Source organism: Macaca nemestrina, chromosome 1 (genome assembly GCF_043159975.1).
Source record: "Macaca nemestrina isolate mMacNem1 chromosome 1, mMacNem.hap1, whole genome shotgun sequence".
NCBI lineage: Eukaryota > Metazoa > Chordata > Mammalia > Primates > Cercopithecidae > Macaca > Macaca nemestrina.
The window spans coordinates 105718920-105738763 of NC_092125.1; the positions used below are offsets into that span (position 1 = coordinate 105718920).

Below are 19844 nucleotides of genomic sequence, written 5' to 3' on the forward strand. Positions count from 1 at the left end.
TATTATCCTTAAAATGTACCCAGAGGTTTCAATTTGCTCATCCAAGAATTCCAGCAGTTCATGAACTAAACAAGATCTTTTTGTAGTAATGAGCTTATTTCACATTATTTGCAACCACATTATCATTATAATTCACTTCCTTGTTTTGTAGACTTTAGAATATTTAGTTTCCCAACTTTAAGAATTCAAGGAAGGGAAACTTTGAAGTATCATCTATGGTTAGCAATTTTGAGAAACTAATTAGATCTACACTGATAAGAATAATAAATATATTGCCCTCTATCAGTTGAATTATTTTTAATTATTTTTATTTATTTATTTAGAGACAGGGTCTCACTCTGTTGCCTAAGCTGGAGTGCAGTGCACGATCTCGGCTCACTGCAGCCTCTGCCTCCTGGGTTCAAGCAATTCTCATGCCTCAGGCTCTTGAGTAGCTGGGATTACAGGCACACACCACCATGCCCAGCTAATTTTTTTCTGAGACGGAGTCTCACTCTGTTGCCCAGGCTGGAGTCAAGATTGCCCAGTGGTGCAATCTCGGCTCACTGCAACCTCTGCCTTCTGGGTTCAAGAGATTCTCCTGCCTCAGCCTCCTGAGTAGCTGGGATGACGGGTGCGCACCACCACGCCTGGCTAATTTTTGTATTTTTAGTAGAGACGGGCTTTTACCATACTGGTCAGGCTGGTCTCAAACTCCAGACCTTGGGATCTGCCTGCCTCGGCCTCCCAAAGTGCTAGGATTACAGGCGTGAGCCACTGTGCCCAGCCATTTTTGTTTTTTTGTATAGACAGGGTTTCACCATGTTGGCCAGGCTGGTCTTGAACTCCTGGAATCAAGTGATCCACCCACCTTGGCCTCCCAAAGTGCTGGGATTACAGGCATGAGGCACTGCGCCCAGCTGAGTTTTAATTATTTTTGGAGGTACTGGTGGATTTACATAGTTTTCATTCACAGCTGTGCTGTACTTCTATCAAAATCAGTAACAAAGATTTGCAGTTTTACTGGTCTTGAGAATTCAAGGTATGACTGTGAAACAGCAAAGCTAACCAGCACATAAGGAAATCAATGTAAGATTTTAACTTGGTAGGAACTGTGCTGTATCCATAAACTTCATTCTATTTTATTTTATTTATTTATTTTTATCTTTTAGAGACAGGGTCTCACACTGCTGCCCAGGCTGGAGTGTAGTGGAACAATCATAACTTACTGCATAGGTTTCTTTCTAATATTTGTAGTGAACTTTTCTGTATATATAACTAGCTATTAGTAATTTCAGAGCTAATTACTTATTTTCCTCCTCAATTTTTTATTGTGGTAAAATACACATAAAATTATCATCCTTTTTTTCTTTCTTTCTTTTTTATTTTTTTGAGATGGAGTTTTGCTCTTGTTGCCCAGGCAGGAGTGCAATGGCACGATCTTGGCTCACCACAACCTCCGCCTCCTGGGTTCAAGCGATTCTCCTACCTCAGCCTCCCGAGTAGCTGGGATTACAGGCATGCGCCACCACACCCGGCTAATTTTGTATTTTTAGTAGAGATGGGTTTTCTTCATGTTGGTCAGGCTGATCTCGAACTCCTAACCTCAGGCGATCTGCCCACCTCAGACTCCCAAAGTGCTGGGATTACAGGCATGAGGCACCGCACCCGGCCTAAAATTACCATCTTAATCATTTTTAAAATGTACAGTTCAATAGTATTATGTACATTCATAATCTTGTGCAGCCATCACTACCATCCATCTCTTCATCTTATACAACTGAAACTCTAAGGCTGGGCACAGTGACTCATTCCTGTAATCCCAGCACTTTGGGAAATCAAGTCAGGAGGATCACTTGAGGCCAGGAATTCAAGGCCAGCCTGGGCAACATAGTGAGACCCTGTCCCTACTAAAAAATAAAAAATTAGCTGAGTATCATGGCAGACACCTATAGTCCTAGCTACTTGGGAGGCTGAGGCAGAAGGATCACTTGAGCCCAGTAGTTTGAGGTTACAGTGGGCTATGATCTAGTCACTGCACTCCAGTCTGGGTGACAGTGCAAGATCCCATCTCAAAAAACAAACAAACAAAACATACTAAAACTCTATACCCATTAAAGAATAACTCCTGGCTGGGTGTGGTGGCTCATGCCTGTAATTCTAGCACTTTGGGAGACTGAGGCAGCTGGATCACTTGAGGTCAGGAGTATGAGACCAGCCTAGCCAACATGGTGAAACCCCTCTCTGCTAAAACAAAACCAAACAAAACAAAAACAACAACAACAACAAAACGACTAGCCAGGTGTGGTGGCATGCGCCTGTGATCTCAGCTACTTAGGAGGCTCAGGCGGAAGAATTGCTTGAACCTGGGAGGCAGAGGTTGTGGTGAGCTGAGATCGCGCCACTGCACTCCAGCCTGGGTGACAGAGCGAGACTCTGTCTCAAAAAAAAAAAAAAAAAAAAAAAAGAATAGCTCCCCATTTCTGCTTCACCCCAGCCCCTGGCAACCACTAATCTACTTTCTGTCTCTAATTTTGGCAACTCTGAGTACCTCATATAAATGGAATACATATAATATTTTTCTTTTTATGACTGGCCTATTTCACTTAACATAATGTTCTCAAGGTTTATTCACATTGTAGCATACGTCAGAATTTCCTTCCTTTTAAGGCTGCATAATATTCCTTTATATATATATGTATATATAAAATATGTACATATAAAATTATATATATATATATGTATATATGAAATTTTGCGGCAGGGTGCAGTGACTCATGCCTATAATCCCAGCACTTTGGGAGACTGAGGTGGGCAGATCATTTGAGGTCAGGAGTTCGAGACCAGCCTGGCCAACATGGTGAAACCCCATCTCTACTAAAAATACAAAACTTAGCTGGGCGTGGTGGTGGGCACCTGTAATGCCAGCCACTTGGGAGGCTGAGGCAGGAGAATCGCTTGAACCTGGGAGGTGGAGATTGCAGTGAGCCGAGATCATGCCATTGCACTCCAGCCTGAGCAATAGAGCAAGAGTCACTCTCAAAAAAAAAAGAAAAAGAAATTTTGCTTATTCACTCATCCATTGATGGACACTTGGGTTGCTTAGAGTAAGGTTTTAGCGATCGTGAATAATGCTGCTGTTGACCAGGCACAGTGGCTCACACCTGTAATCCCAGCACCTTGGGAGGCTGAAGCAGTTGGGTCAGTTGAGGCCAGGAGTTCGAGATCAGCCTGGCCAACATGGCAAAGCCCTGTGTCTACTGAAAATACAAAAATTAACAGGGTGTGGTTGTGTGTGCCTATAGTCTTAGCTACTCAGGAGGATGAGTCACAAGAATCTGTTGAACACAGGAGGCGGAGGTTACAGTGAGCCAAGATCATGCCACTGCACTTCAGCCTGGGCAACAGGGTGAGACTTTGTCTCAAATAATAATAATAGCAATAATAATAATAATAATAATGCTGTCAACAAATACAGCTATCTCTCAAGATCCTGCTTTTTAATTGTTTTGGGTATATATACCCAGAAGTGGAATTGCTTGATCATATGGTAATTCTATTTTTAATTTCCTGAGGAACCACCATACTATTTTCCACAGCAGCTGTACCATTTTACTTTCCTACCAATAGTGCACCAGGGTTCCCATTTCTCCAGAACCTCACCAATACTTGTTATTTTCAGTTTCTTTCTTTCTTTTTTTTTTTTCGAGACGGAGTTTGATTCTTGTCACCCAGGCTGGAGTTCAATGGTATGATCTTGGCTCACTGCAACCTCTGCCTCCCAGGTTCAAGCAATTCTCTTGCCTCAGTCTCCCGAGTAGCTGGGACTACAGACGTGTGGCACCATGCCCGGCTAATTTTTGTGTTTTTAGTAGAGATGGGGTTTCACCATATCAGCCAGGCTGGTCTCAAACTCCTGACCTCAGGTGATCCACCCACCTCAGCCTCCCAAATTGCTGGGATTACAGGTGCGAGCCACCGCACTGGGCCTTTGCCCATTTTTGGAATCAGTCTTCTACTATTGAGTATGATGTTAGCTGTGATAAGGCTTTTATTATGTTAAGATAGTTTCCTTCTTTTCCTAGTTTGTTGAGTGAGCTATTAGTAATTTCAGGCCTAATTAACCCCCATTTGAAGTTTCCTAACTTATTTTTGTTTCCACATTCCGTTATTCATTAGTACTTCTACTAGAAATAAGTGGAAACACAAATTAGTTTTTTCACTTTTTATGAACTTGTAACAAAATATTTGGTGGAGGAAAAGACTGAAGTAATTGGTCAAAGTTAGATTCTTTTTTTTTTCTGAGACAGGGTCTCACTATGTTGCTCAGGCTGGTCTTGAACTCCTAGGCACAAGCAATCCTCCTGACTCAGACTTCCAAGTAGCTGAGATTACAGGTACACACCACCATACCCAGTCAAAGTTAGTTTTTTTTTTTTTTTTTTAGACAGGGTCTCACTGTGTTGCCCAGACTAGAGTGCAGTGGCATGAACATGGCTCACTGTAGTCTTGACCTCCTGGGTTCAAGGAATCCTCCTGCCTCAGTCTCTCAAGTAGCTGGGACTACAGGCATGCACCACCATGCCTCGCTAATTTTTAGATTTTTTGTAGAGATGTGGTCTTACTATGTTGCCCAAGATGGTCTTGAACTCCTAGACTCAAGTGATCCTCCCAAAGTGCTGGGATTATAGGCATGAGCCACTGTGCCTGACCTAGATTTTTTTAATGTTCCATTTGTTTTCAAAGTTTCATGATATTATTAATGCCCTTTAGCACAGATAATTAAGAACTATAATGTCTTTAAGGGATTTGGCAGATTATAATGTGAAAGGGACTCTCTATGCTGGAATTTGAATAATTCTAACACATTTATATTGGCATCAAGTATCTACCCACAATTATCTCTTGCTTTGATATTTCCTTAAAGGTTCTCACATTCCGAATTGGAAATCATCCAGGTGTCCTGAACCCTAGTCCAGCTGTAGAGGTTTTGCAGGTTCGCTTCATATGTGCCCACCCTGCCAGTATGTCAGTAACGCCAGTATACAAGGTGCCAGCTGGTGCCCAGCCATGTCCTCTGCCACAGCACAACAAACAGCTGGTAAGTACAGAGTATGTTTCCAACTAAGTTGGCACTTTTATCTTCCATGCTTTAGAGATAGTCTGGAATTCTTTGGGGTATATATCCAGAAGTGGAATTGCCAGATCATATGGTAATTCTATTTTTAATTTTTTGAGGAACCGCCATACCGTTTTCCACAGCAGCTGTACCGTCTTACATTCTTACCAACAGTGCACAAAGGTCCCCATTTCTCCACTTATCAACATTGAATAAATTATTTTATTCATTACTCATTTTCTGATAGTGTCTGAGGAGAGGTGATTAAACTAGATTAGAATTGGCTACACTTGTTTACTATACTTAATTACATAATCAGCTTGTGATAATGGCAACAGACAATTAAGATCTGACTACATAACTTCCAAATTTTGCTGATACCTTTGCTACCAAATCTTTTATTAACAATATTAATAAGTAATAAAATTTACCTCTTCTCCAAACCAATCATGAAGAATAGTGGTAAGCAATAATGTAGCTACTAAGTAGGAAATGGAGTATGAAAAATAAATGAGTTATCTATCCTAGAAAGTAGAACATCATATTATATAATAAACAATGTTGAGTACAGGTCCAAGCTTGGGAGCATAGAAGTCATTACTTAGCCTATACGGAACAGAGCAATCAATTAGTTATTCCCATTTTCTGGATGAGAAAACTGAGCCTCCTAAAAGTCGATTAATTTTCTCAGTCACAAAGCTAGAAAGGAACACATTCTGTCTGGCTCCAAAGCACATGTTATTTGTGCCATACTGCCTTTTATTATGAAGAACAACAGTATGGGATGTTACAGGTTGTGAACATCATTTTTTCGAGTCAGACTTCACATTAAATATTATTTGAAGTTTATGAAGGAGTTACTTTTTCTAAAGCACTCTGAGTGGAGTAGAATAAAAGTTACCCCTGTAACATCATTGTCATTCAATGGCATTTTTCTTTTCATTTGAAATAATTCAAATTTACAGACAAGTTGCAAGAAAAGAACTTTTTCCCTGAACCATTTGAGACTAAGTTACAGACATGATTATCCATCACCCTATTGACCTACACTAGCATATATTCACCCTTTTTTTCTTTTTTTGAGACAGGGTCTCACTCAAGTCATCCAGGCTGGAGTACATGGCACTATCTGCAGCCTCAACTTCCCCCTCAGGTGATTTTCCCACCTCAACCTCCCAGTTAGCTGGGATTATAGGTGTGTGCCACCACGCTGGCTAATTTTTTGTATTTTTAGTAGAGATGGGGTTTCGCCATATTGCACAGGCTGGTCTTGAACCCCTGGGCTCAAGGGATCCACCCATCTCAGTCTCACAAAGTGCTGGGATTAGAGGTGTGAGCTAACGCGCCCAGCAGATCACCCTTTTAAAATGTTCAAATCAAAGTTGTGCAACCATTGCTGCTATCTAACTTCAGATCATTTTCATTTTCTCCGGAAGAAACTCCATACCCATTAGCAGTCACTCCCTATTTCCTCCATTTCTCAACCCCTGGCAACCACTAATAGACTTTCTGTCTCTGTGGATTTGCCTATTCTGACATTTCATATGAATGGAATAATACAATATGTGTCCTTTGTGCCTAGCTTCTTTCATTTAGCATGTTTTCAAGCTTGTATCAGTAGTGCATTTTTAATGGCTAAGTAATATTCCATTGTGTAGATATACTACATTTTGTTTATCCATCAGTTGATGGATATATGTGTTGTTTCCACCTTTGGCTATTATGAATAATGCTGCCATGAACATTCATCTACAAGTTTTTATGTGAACATATGTCTTCATTTCTCTAGAGTATATAGCTAAGAGTGGAATTGGTGGTTTTTATGTTAATTCCATGCTTAGCCTTTTGAAGAACTTCCAGCTGTTTCCAAAGTGGCTGCACCATTTACATTTCCACTAGCAGTGTATGAGGCTTCCAGTTTCTCCATATCCTTGCCAACAATTGCTATTATGTGTCATTTTGATTATAGCCTTCCTAGTGGGTGTAAAGTGGTATCTCATTGTGGTTTTGATTTGTATTTCCCACTGTTTAATTACGTTGTGTATCTTTTTTTTTTTTTTTTTTTTGAGATGGAGCTTCACTCTTTTCGCCCAGGCCGGAGTGAAGTGGTGCGATCTCGGCTCACTGCAACCTCCAGCCCCCAAGTTCAAGTGATTCTCCTGCCTCATCCTCCTGAGTAGCTGGGATTATAGGCAAGCACTATCACGCCTGGCTAATTTTTGTATTTTTAGTAGAAATGGGGTTTCACCATGTTGGCCAGGCTGGTCTCAAACTCCTGACCTCAGGTGATCCACCCGCCTTGGCCTCCCAAAGTGCTGGGATTACAGGTGTGAGCCACCATGCCCAGCCTATGTTGCGTATCTTTTTATGTGCTTATTGGCCATTTGTATATATTCTTTTGACAAATGTATATTCAGATCCTTTGTCAATTTTTAATTGAATTATATGTCTTTTTATTGAGTTGTAAGAGTTCTTCATTTCTTATATTCTACATACAAGTCTCTTTTCAGATATATGATTTGCAAAAATGTTCTCTCATCACATAGGTTATCTTTTACTTTTTTTTTTAAGACACAGGGTCTCACTTTGTCACTCAAGCTGCAGAGCAGTGACATGATCATAGGTCACTGTAACCTCCAACTCCTGGGCTCAAGCTCTCTATCCTCTCACCTCAGCCTCCTAAGTGGCTGGGACTACAGTCACATGCCACCACACCCAGCTAATTTTTTTTTTTTTTTTTCTGTAGAGACAAGGTCTCACTATATTGCCCAGGCTGGTCTCAAACTCCTGGCCTCAAGTGATCCTCCAGCCTTGGCCTCCCAAAGTGCTGGGATTACAGGCATGAGCCACCATGCTTGGCCTCACTTTTCTGATGACATCTTCTGAAGCACAAAAGTTTTTAACTTTGATGAATTCTGATTTGTCAATTTTGTTACTATAGTTGTTGTTTGTACTTTTGGTGTTATATCTAAGAAACCATTGCCTAATCTGAGAGCATGAAGATTTATGCCTTTGATTTATTCTATGAGTTTTATAGTTTTAACTCTTACATTTAGCTCTCTGATCCACTTTGAGTTGATTTTTATGGTGTGAGGTAGGGATATAACTTCATTTTTGTGTTTTGGTTTTTTTTTTCTTTTTTCTTTTTTTTTTGAGACTGAGTCTTGCTCTATTGCCCAGGCTGGAGTGCAGTGGTGTGATCTTGGTTCACTGCAATCTCTGCCTCCTGGGTTCGAGTTATTCTCATGCCTCAGCCTCCCCAGTAGCTGGAATTACAAGTGCCTGCCACCACGCCTGGCTAATATTTTATTTTTAGTAGAGACAGGGTTTCACCATGTTGGCCAGGCTGGTCTCGAATTCCTGATCTCAAATGATCTACCCGCCTTGGCCTCCCAAAGTGCTGGGATTACAGGCATGAGCCAGTGTGCCCAGCTTCATTTCATTTTTTTTACATGTTGGTATCCACTTGACCCAGCACCATTTGTGAAAACAATTATTTCTTATCCTTTGAGTTGTCTTGGCACTCTTGTTGCAAATCTATTAATCATAAACATGACAGTTTATTTCTGGACTCTGAAATCTGTTCTATTGATCTATACATCTTTATGCCAGTACCACACTGTCTTGATCACTGTAGCTTTGTAGTAAGTTTTGAGGTTGGGAGGTATGAATTTTGCAACTTTGTTCTTTTTCAAGATTGTTTTGGCTCTTCTGGGTCCCTTGCATTTCCACATAAATTTTTAGGGTCAGCTTGTCAATTTCTGCAAAGAAGCCAGCAGAGATTCTGATAGGGATTGCATTGACTCTGTAGATCAGTTTGGAGAGTATTGCCATTTTGATAATATTGTCTTTTGATTTATGAATATGGATGTCTTTCTGTTTATTCGTATCTTTAATTTCTTTCAACAGTGTTTCCTGTTTGGAGTATACAAGTTTTACACTCATTAGATTTATTCCTAAATATTTTGCTTTTTTGATGCTATCATAATTTGAATTTTTCTTTAATTAATTAATTAATCTATTTATTTATTTTGAGACAGAGTCTTGCTCTGTCACCCAGGCTGGAGTGCAGTGGCACGATCTCGGCTCACTGCAAGCTCTGCCTCCTGGGTTCACACCATTCTCCTGTCTCAGCCTCCCGAGTAGCTAGGACTATAGGCACCCGCCACCAAGTCCAGCTAATTTTTTTTTTTATTTTTAGTAGAGGCAGGGTTTCACCATGTTAGCCATCATGATCTCAATCTCCTGACCTCATGATCTACCTGCCTCAGCCTCCCAAAGTGCTAGGATTACAGGCACGAGCCACTGCACCTGGCCTTTAATTTTATTTTTAGTCCAGGTGCTGTGGCTCACGCCTGTAATCCCAGCACTTTGGGAGGCCGAAGTGGGTGGATCATCTGAGGTCAGGAGTTCAAGACCAGCCTGGCTGCTGTGGCTGGTAACTTATTGGTTATTTAGAAGTGTTTTTGTTTAATTTCCACACGTTTGTGAATATTCCAGATTTCCTGTTACTGATTTCTGATTTCACCCCATTGTGGTTAGAGAACATACTTTTAAATTTAAATCCCCCCCTCTTTTTTTTTTTTTTTTTTTTTTTAAAGAAATGTGGGTCCCGGGCCGGGCGCGGTGGCTCAAGCCTGTAATCCCAGCACTTTGGGAGGCCGAGACGGGCGGATCACGAGGTCAGGAGATCGAGACCATCCTGGCTAACACAGTGAAACCCCGTCTCTACTAAAAATACAAAAAACTTAGCCGGGCGAGGTGGCGGGCGCCTGTAGTCCCAGCTACTCGGGAGGCTGAGGCAGGAGAATGGCGTGAACCCGGGAGGCGGAGCTTGCAGTGAGCTGAGATCCGGCCACTGCACTCCAGCCTGGGTGACAGAGTCTCAAAAAAAAAAAAAAAAAAAAAAAAGAAATGTGGGTCCCGGATGGATGCAGTGGCTTATGCCTGTAATCCCAGGACTTTGGAAGGCCAAGGCAGGTGGATCACTTGAGCCCAGGAGTTGGAGACCAGCTGGGCAACATGGCAAAACCTATCTCTACCAAAAATACAAAACTTAGCCAGTCTCATAATCTGGTCTCAAAATAAATAAATAAATAGACAAAATTTTAAAAAAAATAAATAAATAAAGCAGGGTCTCAACCAGCCTGGGCAATATAATGAGACCTTGTCTCTACAAAAAATTTAAGGCTGGGTGTGGTGGCTCATGCCTATAATCCCAGCACTTTGGGAGGCTGACGTGGGGGGATCACTTGAGGTCAGAAGTTCGAGACCAGCCTGGCCAACGTGGTGAAACCTAAAAATACAAAAACTAGGTGTGGTGGCACATACCTGTGAGTCCAGCTACTCAGGGGCCGAGGTATGAGAATCGCTTGAACCCAGGAGACGGAGGTTGCAGTGAACCGAGATCACACCACTGCACTGCAGTTTGGGCAACAAAGCAAGACACTGTCTCAAAAAAAAAAAAAAAAAATTAAAAATTAGCCAAGCATGGTAACGTGCTCCTGTAGTCTCAGCTACTGGGTAGGCTAAAGTGGGGAGATTGCTTGAGCCTGAGAAGTGGAAGCTCCAGTAAGCCAAGACTGTGCCACTGTACTCCAGCCTGGGTGACAGGGTGAGACCCTGTCTCAAAAAAAAAAAAAAAAAGGAAAGAAAAACAACAGCATTTACCACCCTGTTGAGTCTACCACCATCTCTAAATTGCACTGGTTAACTTTTACCCTTAGTAACTGAACACAGCACAGCTGCAGTTTCATACCATGGATAACAAGGTAGCCACCCAGGAATTAAAGGTTCCTCATCCCCCATCCTTTCATCCTTTCTCGTCCCAAACCACATGTTTCTGTGCCACAGTGCCATTCTATCAAATCCCACCTCATTCACACCAATTGTTCGCAAAAAACTCTCAAACTGTGTTTTTCCTCTGCTCTCACACCACCACAATCATTAACACAGAAGATTTCTGTTTCATGAAAAATATGAGAGAGGGAAGAAGAAAAAAGAAGACTCCTGTAACCAAACGTATGCGTTTTTCCCCACGTATCAAGCAGCAGACACCAGCTGGGTGTCCTCCAATTCAATTCTGTCACTATCTACCTGGAGCTACTGTCAAATTTCACAGGTTGAGGGCTCAGTCCCCAAGGCTGCCCCCACCTAAGACACAAGTTGCAAATGCAGGCCTCCAGAACTTCTGACCAACTGGCCTCAAGTTGGGGTTCCCCTGACCTCTTTGGGTTCAATTAATTTGCTGAAGTTGAGAGGTGAAGCTGGCTGGGCTTTTGGGCCGGGTGGGGACTTGGAGAACTTTTCTGTCTAGCTAAAGGATTGTAAACACACCAATCAGGGCTCTGTGTCTAGCTAAAGGTTTGTAAACGCACCAATCAGTGCTCTGTGTCTAAAGGTTTGTAAACGCACCAATCAGCACGTTGTAAAAATGGACCAATCAGCACTCTGTAAAATGGGCTAATTGGCAGGACATGGGAGGGGCCAAATAAGGGAATAAAAGCTGGCCCCGGAGCCAGCGGCACCACACACTCAGGTCCCTTTCCAGGCTGTGTAATCTTTGTTCTTTTGCTCTTCACAATAAATCTTGCTGCTGCTCACTCTTTGGGTCTGCACTACCTTTATGAGCTGTAACACTCACCACAAAGGTCTGCAGCTTCATTCCTGAAGCCAGGGAGACCACGAACCCACCGGGAGGAATGAACAACTCCAGACGCGCCACCTTTAAAAGCTTTAGGACGAAGGTCTGCAGCTTCACTCCTGAAGTCAGCGAGACCACGAACCCATCAGAAGGAAGAAATTCCAGACACATCTGGTCACCTGAAGGAACAAACTCCAGACACACCATCTTTAAGAACTGTAACACTCACTGCAAGGGTCTGCGGCTTCATTCTTGAAGTCAGCGAGACCAAGAACCCACCGGAAGGAACCAATTACGGACACAAAGTGACTCATAGAACTCAGGGAAATATTTACTTATGTTTACCAGTTTATATATAAAGGATATTGTAAAGGACACAGATGAAGAGATACATAGGGTGAGGTATAGGAATGGGGTGTTGAGCTTCCATGCCCTCCCTCGGCATGCCATCCTCTGGGAATCTCCACCTGTTCAACTATCTACAAGCTCTCTCCAAATATTATTGAATTGTCTGTTTCTTCCTCAATTCTGTCAGGTTTTGCTTCATGTATTTTGAGGCTCTGTTATTAGGTACATATGCATTTACAATCGTTATATCTTTTTAATAGAGTGACCCTTGGCAATACCACGATGCAATTCTGACACCAATATGCAGTTAGCTCAGACTCCACAGTTTTCAGGGCGCAGTTCCCAACAAGACTGCCCTCACTTTGGATGATAGCTGCAAACTGAGGGACTCACAGGCCACGCACACTTCTGACCAAGTTTGGTAGTTTGTTAGAATGACTCACAGTTTCATTATAAAGGATACAAATCCTTTTGTATCCTTTGAGAAAGATCTTCAGAGAGTCCCAGACACGGAGGTTCCATGCCCTCTCCATGGAGTTAGGATGTGGTGAAAACATATCAGGTGGAAGACATCAATGTGTTTACCAAACAGGAAATTCCACTGAGATTTGGTGTCCAATGTTTTGTTTTGTTTTTTGTTTTTTGAGACAGGGTGTCACTCTGTTGCCCGGGCTGAGTGCAATGGCATGATTATGGCTCACTGCAGCCTCACTTCCTGGGCTCAAGTGATCCTCCCACCTCAGCTTCTCGAGGAGCTGGGACCACAGGTGCGTGCTATTACACTCAGCTAATTTTAAATGCCTGGGCGCCACTCCAGGCAGGGTCCCCACCCAAGGGGTCCCTCTGTCTTAGGACTGTAGTTACTGTGGCTTGTAGAATGGGGCAGTCAAGGGGCTGAGATCAGGAGTTTGAGACCAGCCTGGCAAACATGGCGAAACCCCATCTCTACTAAAAATACAAAAAGGAGCCAGGTATGGTGGTGCATGCCTGTAATCTCAATTACTTGGGAGGCTGAGGCAGGAGAATCGTTTGAACCTGGGAGGCGGAGGTTGCAGTGAGCCAAGATTGTGCCATTGCACTCCAGCCTCGGTGACAGAGCAAGACTCCATCTCAAAAAAGAAAGAAAGAAAAAGGAGAAAGAAGTGGCTGGGCACAGTGGCTCATACCTGTAATCCCAGCACTTTGGGAGGCTGAGGCAGGCGGGTCACTTGAGGTCAGGAATTTGAGACCAGCCTGACCAATATGGTGAAACCCTGTCTCTACTAAAAATATCAAAAAATGTCCCAAGCATGGTGGCGTGCACCTGTAGTCTCAACTGCTTGGGAGGAGAGTCTGAGGAAAATCACTTGAACCCAGGAGGCAGAGGTTGCAGTGAGCAGAGATGGCACCACTGCACTCCTGCCTAGGTGACAGAGCGAGACCATCTCAAAAATAAATAATAAATAACAGCAACCAAAAAAATCTTTAGTAGAGATGGGGTTTCATTATGCTGCCCAGGCTGGTCTCGAACTCCTGAGCTCAGGCAATCCACCTGCCTCAGCCCCCCAAAGTGCTAGGGTTATAAGTGTGAGCCACCACACCTGGCCCTTTTTCTTGCATTTTGAGTGTGTCATCTCACTGCCTTCTGGTCCTCATGGTTTCTAATGGAAGATCAGCTATTGATCCCATGGAAGATCCCTTAATGAGGGGTGAATCCCTTCCCTTTCTGTTTTTATGATTCTATCTTTGACTCTGGACAGATGGATTATGATGTGTTTAGATGTAAATCTTTTTGAATTTATTCTACTTGATGTTGTTTGAGCTTCTTGAATGTTTAGATTAATGTTTTTCATCAATTTGGTAAGTTTTGGCCATTATTTCTTCAAATATTCTTTCTTCCTCTATTCTTCTATCTCCTCTCCTTCTAGCAGTCCCTTTTTGCATATACTGATACACGTGATGGTGTTCCACAGGTCTCTGATGTTTGTTCTTTTTTTTTCATTCTTTTTTCTTTTTATTCATCAGACTGGATAATCTCAGTTGACCTATCTTCAAGTTCTCCAATTCTTTCTTCAGCCTGTTCAAATCTGCTGTTGAATTCCTCTAGTTAATTTTTTGTTTCAATTATTGTACTTTTCAACTTCAGAATTTCTTTTTGGTTCTTTTTTGTTATGACTTCTATCTCTTTATTGGTATTCTTTATGTAATGTGATACCACTTTTGTATTTTCCTTTAGTTATTCAAACATGAATGCCTTTAGTTCTTTGGACAGTAAAGTTAATTAGAAGTCTTTGGCTGGGCGCAGTGGCTCACGCCTGTAATCCCAGCACTTTTGGAAGCTGAGGTCAGTGGATCATGAGGTCAGGAGTTTAAGACTATCCTGGCCAATCTGATGAAACCCCGTCTCTACTAAGAATACAAAAATTAGCCAGGCATGGTGGCGCATGCCTGTAGTCCCAGCTACTTGGGAGGCTGAGACAGGAGAATCACTTGAACCCGGGAGATGGAGGTTGCAGTGAGCCAAGATCGTGCCACTGCACTCCAGCCTGGTGACAGAGTGAGACTCTGTCTCAAAAAATAAAAAAGAAGTCTTTGTCTGGCCCAGGCATGGTGGCTCATACCTGTAATTCCAGCACTTTAGGAGGCCGGGGTGGACAGATCCTTTGAGTTCGGGAGTTCAAGACCAGCCTGAGTGACATGGCAAAACCCTGTCTCTACAAAAATACAAAAATTAGCCATGCATGGTGGTGCATGCCTGTAGTCCCAGCTACTTGGGAGGCTGAGGTGGGAGGATTGCTTGAGTCCAGGAGGCACAGGATGCGGTGAGCTACGATTGCATCACTGCACTCCAGCCTGGGCAATGAAGTGAGACTCCATCTCAAAAAAGAAAAAAAAAGAAAAGAAAAGAAAAAAGAAGTATTTGTCTTGTAAGCTCAATGTCTGGGCATTCTCAAGGACAGTTTCTATGGAAACTGCTTTTATTCTCATGTATGGTCATACTTATTTCTTTACATTTCTAATCTTTTGTTAAAAACTCAACATTTCGTATAATGTAATGTAGCAACTCTGAAATAAGCTTCTTCCCCTCCCCTGCTTTTGTGGTTGCTTGTGTTTTTTTGTTTTTGCTGAGAACATTTATTTAGTGACTTTTCTGAACTAGTTCTGTAACATCTGTACTCTTTGACCTGTGTAGCTACTAAAAGTCTCTGCTTAATTAGCTTCATGGACAGCTAATTATTGTAAATATTTATTTGTGTTTCTGGTATTTTTATTGAGATTATGTTAAATTTATTAACTTGGAATAAGTGGGATATTTATGATGTTGAGTCATTGAGTCATCTTGTCAAAGAATGTGTATATGTGTGTGTGTATATATGTATGTGTATGTCTCACATATATGAGAGAGTTTACAGACATGTTTTAAAATTGCTGTACAACTTATGATACTTTTTGTAAACAAATTTTATTTACAAGCTCTGTTCACTGAAAGGGCCTACACCCCAACAGTGATGTACAAACATCTTGGTTTCTAAACACTAGTCCCCATTTAAAGGAATCAGAGCATTTTGGAGAACTAGTTGATTCCAGCTCAGTAGGGAAAGTGCACAATGATTCTGAAACAACTTGTGTTAGAAAGCAAAGAAGCACTCAAAGAGTAATGGTGACTTCTCAAAAAGAAGCTGACTTGAAGGGACCCCTGCTGTCCAAATTGTAGATAATTTGAGCATCCAAAAAATAATGGTAGAGGGTTGAAAAATTACCTGTTGAGTACAATGTTTACTACAGTAAAAGCCCAGACTTCACCACTATGTCATACATGCATGTAAGAAATCTGCATTTGTACCCCTTAAATATCTTTTAAAAAATAATGACAGAAATATCAACTTAAAATTAATGATCCCAGCCGGGTGTGGTGGCTCACTCCTGTAATCCCAGCACTTTGGGAAGCCGAAGGGGTGGATCACAAGGTCAGGAGTTCGAAACCAGCCTGGCCAACATAGTGAAACCCCGCCTCTACTAAAAATACTCAAAAAATTAGCCAGGCGTAGTGGTGGGCACCTGTAGTCCCAGCTACTCGGGAGGCTGAGGCAGGAGAATCACTTGAACTGGGGAGGCGGAGGTTGCATTGGGCCGAGATCATGCCACTGCATTCCAGCCTGGGTGACAGAGTGAGATCTCCGTCTCAAAAAAAAAAACAAACAAACAAAACCAAAAACATGATCCCATAGTGATGCTCAAGATTATAAGAGGAAAATGAAGGAAGAAAGAGAGACAGAAGGAGGGAGAAAGAGAAGAGAAATGAATTGAGGAAGGAAGGAAGAGAAGGAGGATGGAAGAGAAAAAAGGATGCTCTTTTCCAGGAAAATACCAGCTTATATAAAATGAATCATAGAATTAGAAATTTATGATTTTGTAATCCTCCTTGTAATAATTGGTCCTGGCAAAGATCATCAATGGATATTAAGACTAGTAGGTGAAAGCTTGTTGGGAAATGGGATAGTCTCAAGATTTCAAATTATCACTCACACAGGGGAAACCATACCTTTATACTGGAGAGATCTCCAGTGGCAATCACCACCTTCAGCAGATCATCAAATTTGGCATCACTAATAGTGGTGCAACCTGATATTATCTGCAAGTAAATTTTTAACAGACTCTCCAAAAAAAAAAAAAAAAAAATACTAAGGGGACCCAATTTGTAACATGTGCCAAATTCTATGGTGTGAATATTCCCGTCATGGCCAATTTCAGATTACCAATATGATATCACTATTCAGAGTTGTAAAGAGATGCTAACAATCAGCTTACCTATGAGCCTGCTCTAGTATAACATTGAATTTATTTATTTATTTATTCATTCATTGAGACAGAGTCTCACTCTGTCACCCAGGCTGGAGTGCAGTGGTGCATTCTCGGCTAACTGCAACCTCCACATCCCAGGTTCAAGCGATTCTCGTGCCTCAGCCTCCTGAGTAGCTGGGATTACAGGCACACACCATGCCTGTAATTAACCATGCCTGGCTAATTTTTGTATTTTTAGTAGAGACAGGGTTTCGCCATGTTAGCCAGGCTGGTCTCGAACTCCTGACCTCAAGTGATCCGCCCGCCTTGGCATCCCAAAGTGCTGGGATTACAGATGTGAACCACCATGCCTGGTCCTTATTTATTTATTTGAGATGGTCTCACTCTGTCACCTAGGGTAGAGGGCAGTGGTGCAATCATAGCTCACTGTAACCTTGAACTTGGGCTCAAGCGATCCTTCCACCTCAGTTTCTTGAGTAGCTGCAACTACAGGTGCACACCATCATACGTGACTAATCTTTTTTATTTTTTGTAGAGATACGGGTTTCACACTTTGGGAGGCCGAGGTGGGAGGATTGCTTGAGCCCAGGAGTTCAAGACCGGCCCTGGCAACACAGTGAGACCCCATCTCCACAAAAAATAAAAAAATTCTTGCAGCAGTAAGGTGATATCGCATTGTGGTTTTGATTTGCATTTCCCTGATCATTAGTGATGCTGAGCATTTTTTCATGTTTGTTGTCCATTTCTATATCTTCTTTTGAGAATTGTCTCTTCATGTCCTCAGCCCACTTTTTGATGAGATTGGTTTTTTCTTGCTAATTTGTTGAAGTTCATTGTAGATTCTGGATATTAGTCCTTTGTCAGATGTATAGATCGTGAAGATTTTCTCCCACTCTGTGGGTTGTCTGTTTACTCTGCTGACTGTTCATTTTGCTGTGCAAAAGCTCTTTAGTTTAATTAAGTTCCAGCCATTTATCTTTGTTTTAATTGCATTTGCTTTTGGGTTCTTGGTCATGAAATCCTTACCTCAGCCAGTATCTAGAAGGGTTTTTCCAATGTTGTCTTCTAGAATTTTTATAGTTTCAAGTCTTAGATTTAAGTCCTTGATCCATCTTGCATTGATTTTTGTATAAGGTGAGGGATGAGGACCCAGTTTCATTCTCCTACATGTGGCTTGCCAATTTATCCCAGTACCATTTGTTAAATAGGGTGTCATTTCCCCACTTTATGCTTTTATTTGCAAGAATGGCCATAATTGCTGGGCGCAGTGGCTCACGCTTGTAATCCCAGCACTTTGGGAGGCCGAGGCGGACAGATCACAAGGTCAGGAGATCAAGACCATGCTGGCTAACACGGTGAAACCCCGTCTCTACTAAAAATACAAAAAATCAGCCAGGCATGGCGGCAGGCGCATGTAGTCCCAGCTACTCAGGAGGCGGAAGCAGAAGAATGGCCTGAACCCAGCAGGCAGAGCTTGCAGTGAGACAAGATCTCACCACCGTACTCCAGCCTGGGCAGCAGAGCCAGACTCCATCTCAAAAAAAAAAAAAAATGGCCATAATTTAAAAAATCAAAAAATAATAGACGTTGGTGTAGATACGGTGAACACGGAACACTCCTCCGCTGCCGGTAAGAATGTAAACTAGTATGACCACTATGGAAAACAGTGTGGAGATTCCTTAAAGAACTAAAAGTAAAACTACCATTTGATCCAGCAATCCCACTACTGGGTATCTACCCAGAGGAAAAGAAGTCATTATACGAAAAAGATACTTGCACACACATGTTTATAGCAGCACAATTTGCAGTTGCAAAGATGTGGAACCAACTGAGATGCCCATCAATCAACAAGTGGATAAAGAAATTGTGATACACACACACGCACACATGCATGATGGAATACTACTCAGCCATAAAAAAGAATGAATTAGGGCCGGGTGTAGTGGCTCACGCCTGTAATCCCAGCACTTTGGGCGGCCGAGGCAGGCAGATCACGAGGTCAGGAGATCAAGACCATCCTGGCTAACACAGTGAAATCCCGTCTCCACTAAAAATACAAAAAAATTAGCTGGCCATAGTGGCACGCACCTGTAATCCCAGCTACTCGGGAGACTGAGGCAGGAGAATTGCTTGAACCCAGGAGGCAGAGGTTGCAGTGAGCCAAGACTGTGCCACTGCACTCCAGCCTGGGCAACAGAGCAAGACTCCATCTCAAAAAAAAAAAAAAGGAAGGAATTGATGGCATTTGCAGCAACCTGGATGGGATTGGAGACTATTATTCTAAGTGAAGTAGCTCAGGAATGGAAAACCAAACATTGTATGCTCTTACTCATAAGTGGGAGCTAAACTATGAGGATGCAAAGGTAAAAGAATGGCACAATAGCCGGGCGCGGTGGCTCAAGCCTGTAATCCCAGCACTTTGGGAGGCCGAGGCGGGCGGATCACAAGGTCAGGAGATCGAGACCACAGTGAAACCCCGTCTCTACTAAAAATACAAAAAATTAGCCGGGCGCGGTGGCGGGCGCCTGTAGTCCTAGCTACTCAGGAGGCTGAGGCAGGAGAATGGCGTGAACCCAGGAGGCGGAGCTTGCAGTGAGCCGAGATCGCGCCACTGCATTCCAGCCTGGGCAACAGCGTGAGACTCCGTCTAAAAAAAAAAAAAAAAAAAAAAAAAAAAAAAAAAAAAAGAATGGCACAATAGACTTTGGGACTCGGGGGAAAGGTGGAGAGGGGTAAGAAATAAAAGACTACAAGTCGGGTCCACTGTATACTTCTTGGGTGATGGGTGCACCAGAATCTCACAAATCATCACTAAAGAACTTACTCTTGTAACCAAATACCACCTGTTCCCCAAAAACCTATGGAAATAAAAAAAATTTAAAAATAAATTGAAATTAAAATTAATAAAATTTAAAAAATTATCCAGGTGTGGTGGCATACACCCATAGTCCTAGCTACTCAGGCGACTGAATT

The 19844-nt window shown here is 42.3% G+C and overlaps 1 protein-coding gene across 9 annotated transcripts in view; it reads left to right on the forward strand.

Annotated features, from left to right (window-relative positions):
• Window positions 1-19844, forward strand: part of LOC105498255 (nucleoporin 210 like) — a 163044-nt gene that overhangs the window by 57859 nt on the left and 85341 nt on the right. For all 9 annotated transcript variants that reach the window (XM_071084919.1, XM_071084928.1, XM_071084909.1 and 6 more), the window contains one exon: window positions 4907-5080. In XM_071084919.1, coding sequence (XP_070941020.1) covers window positions 4907-5080 — 174 coding nt within the window. The remainder of the gene's footprint in view (window positions 1-4906; window positions 5081-19844) is intronic.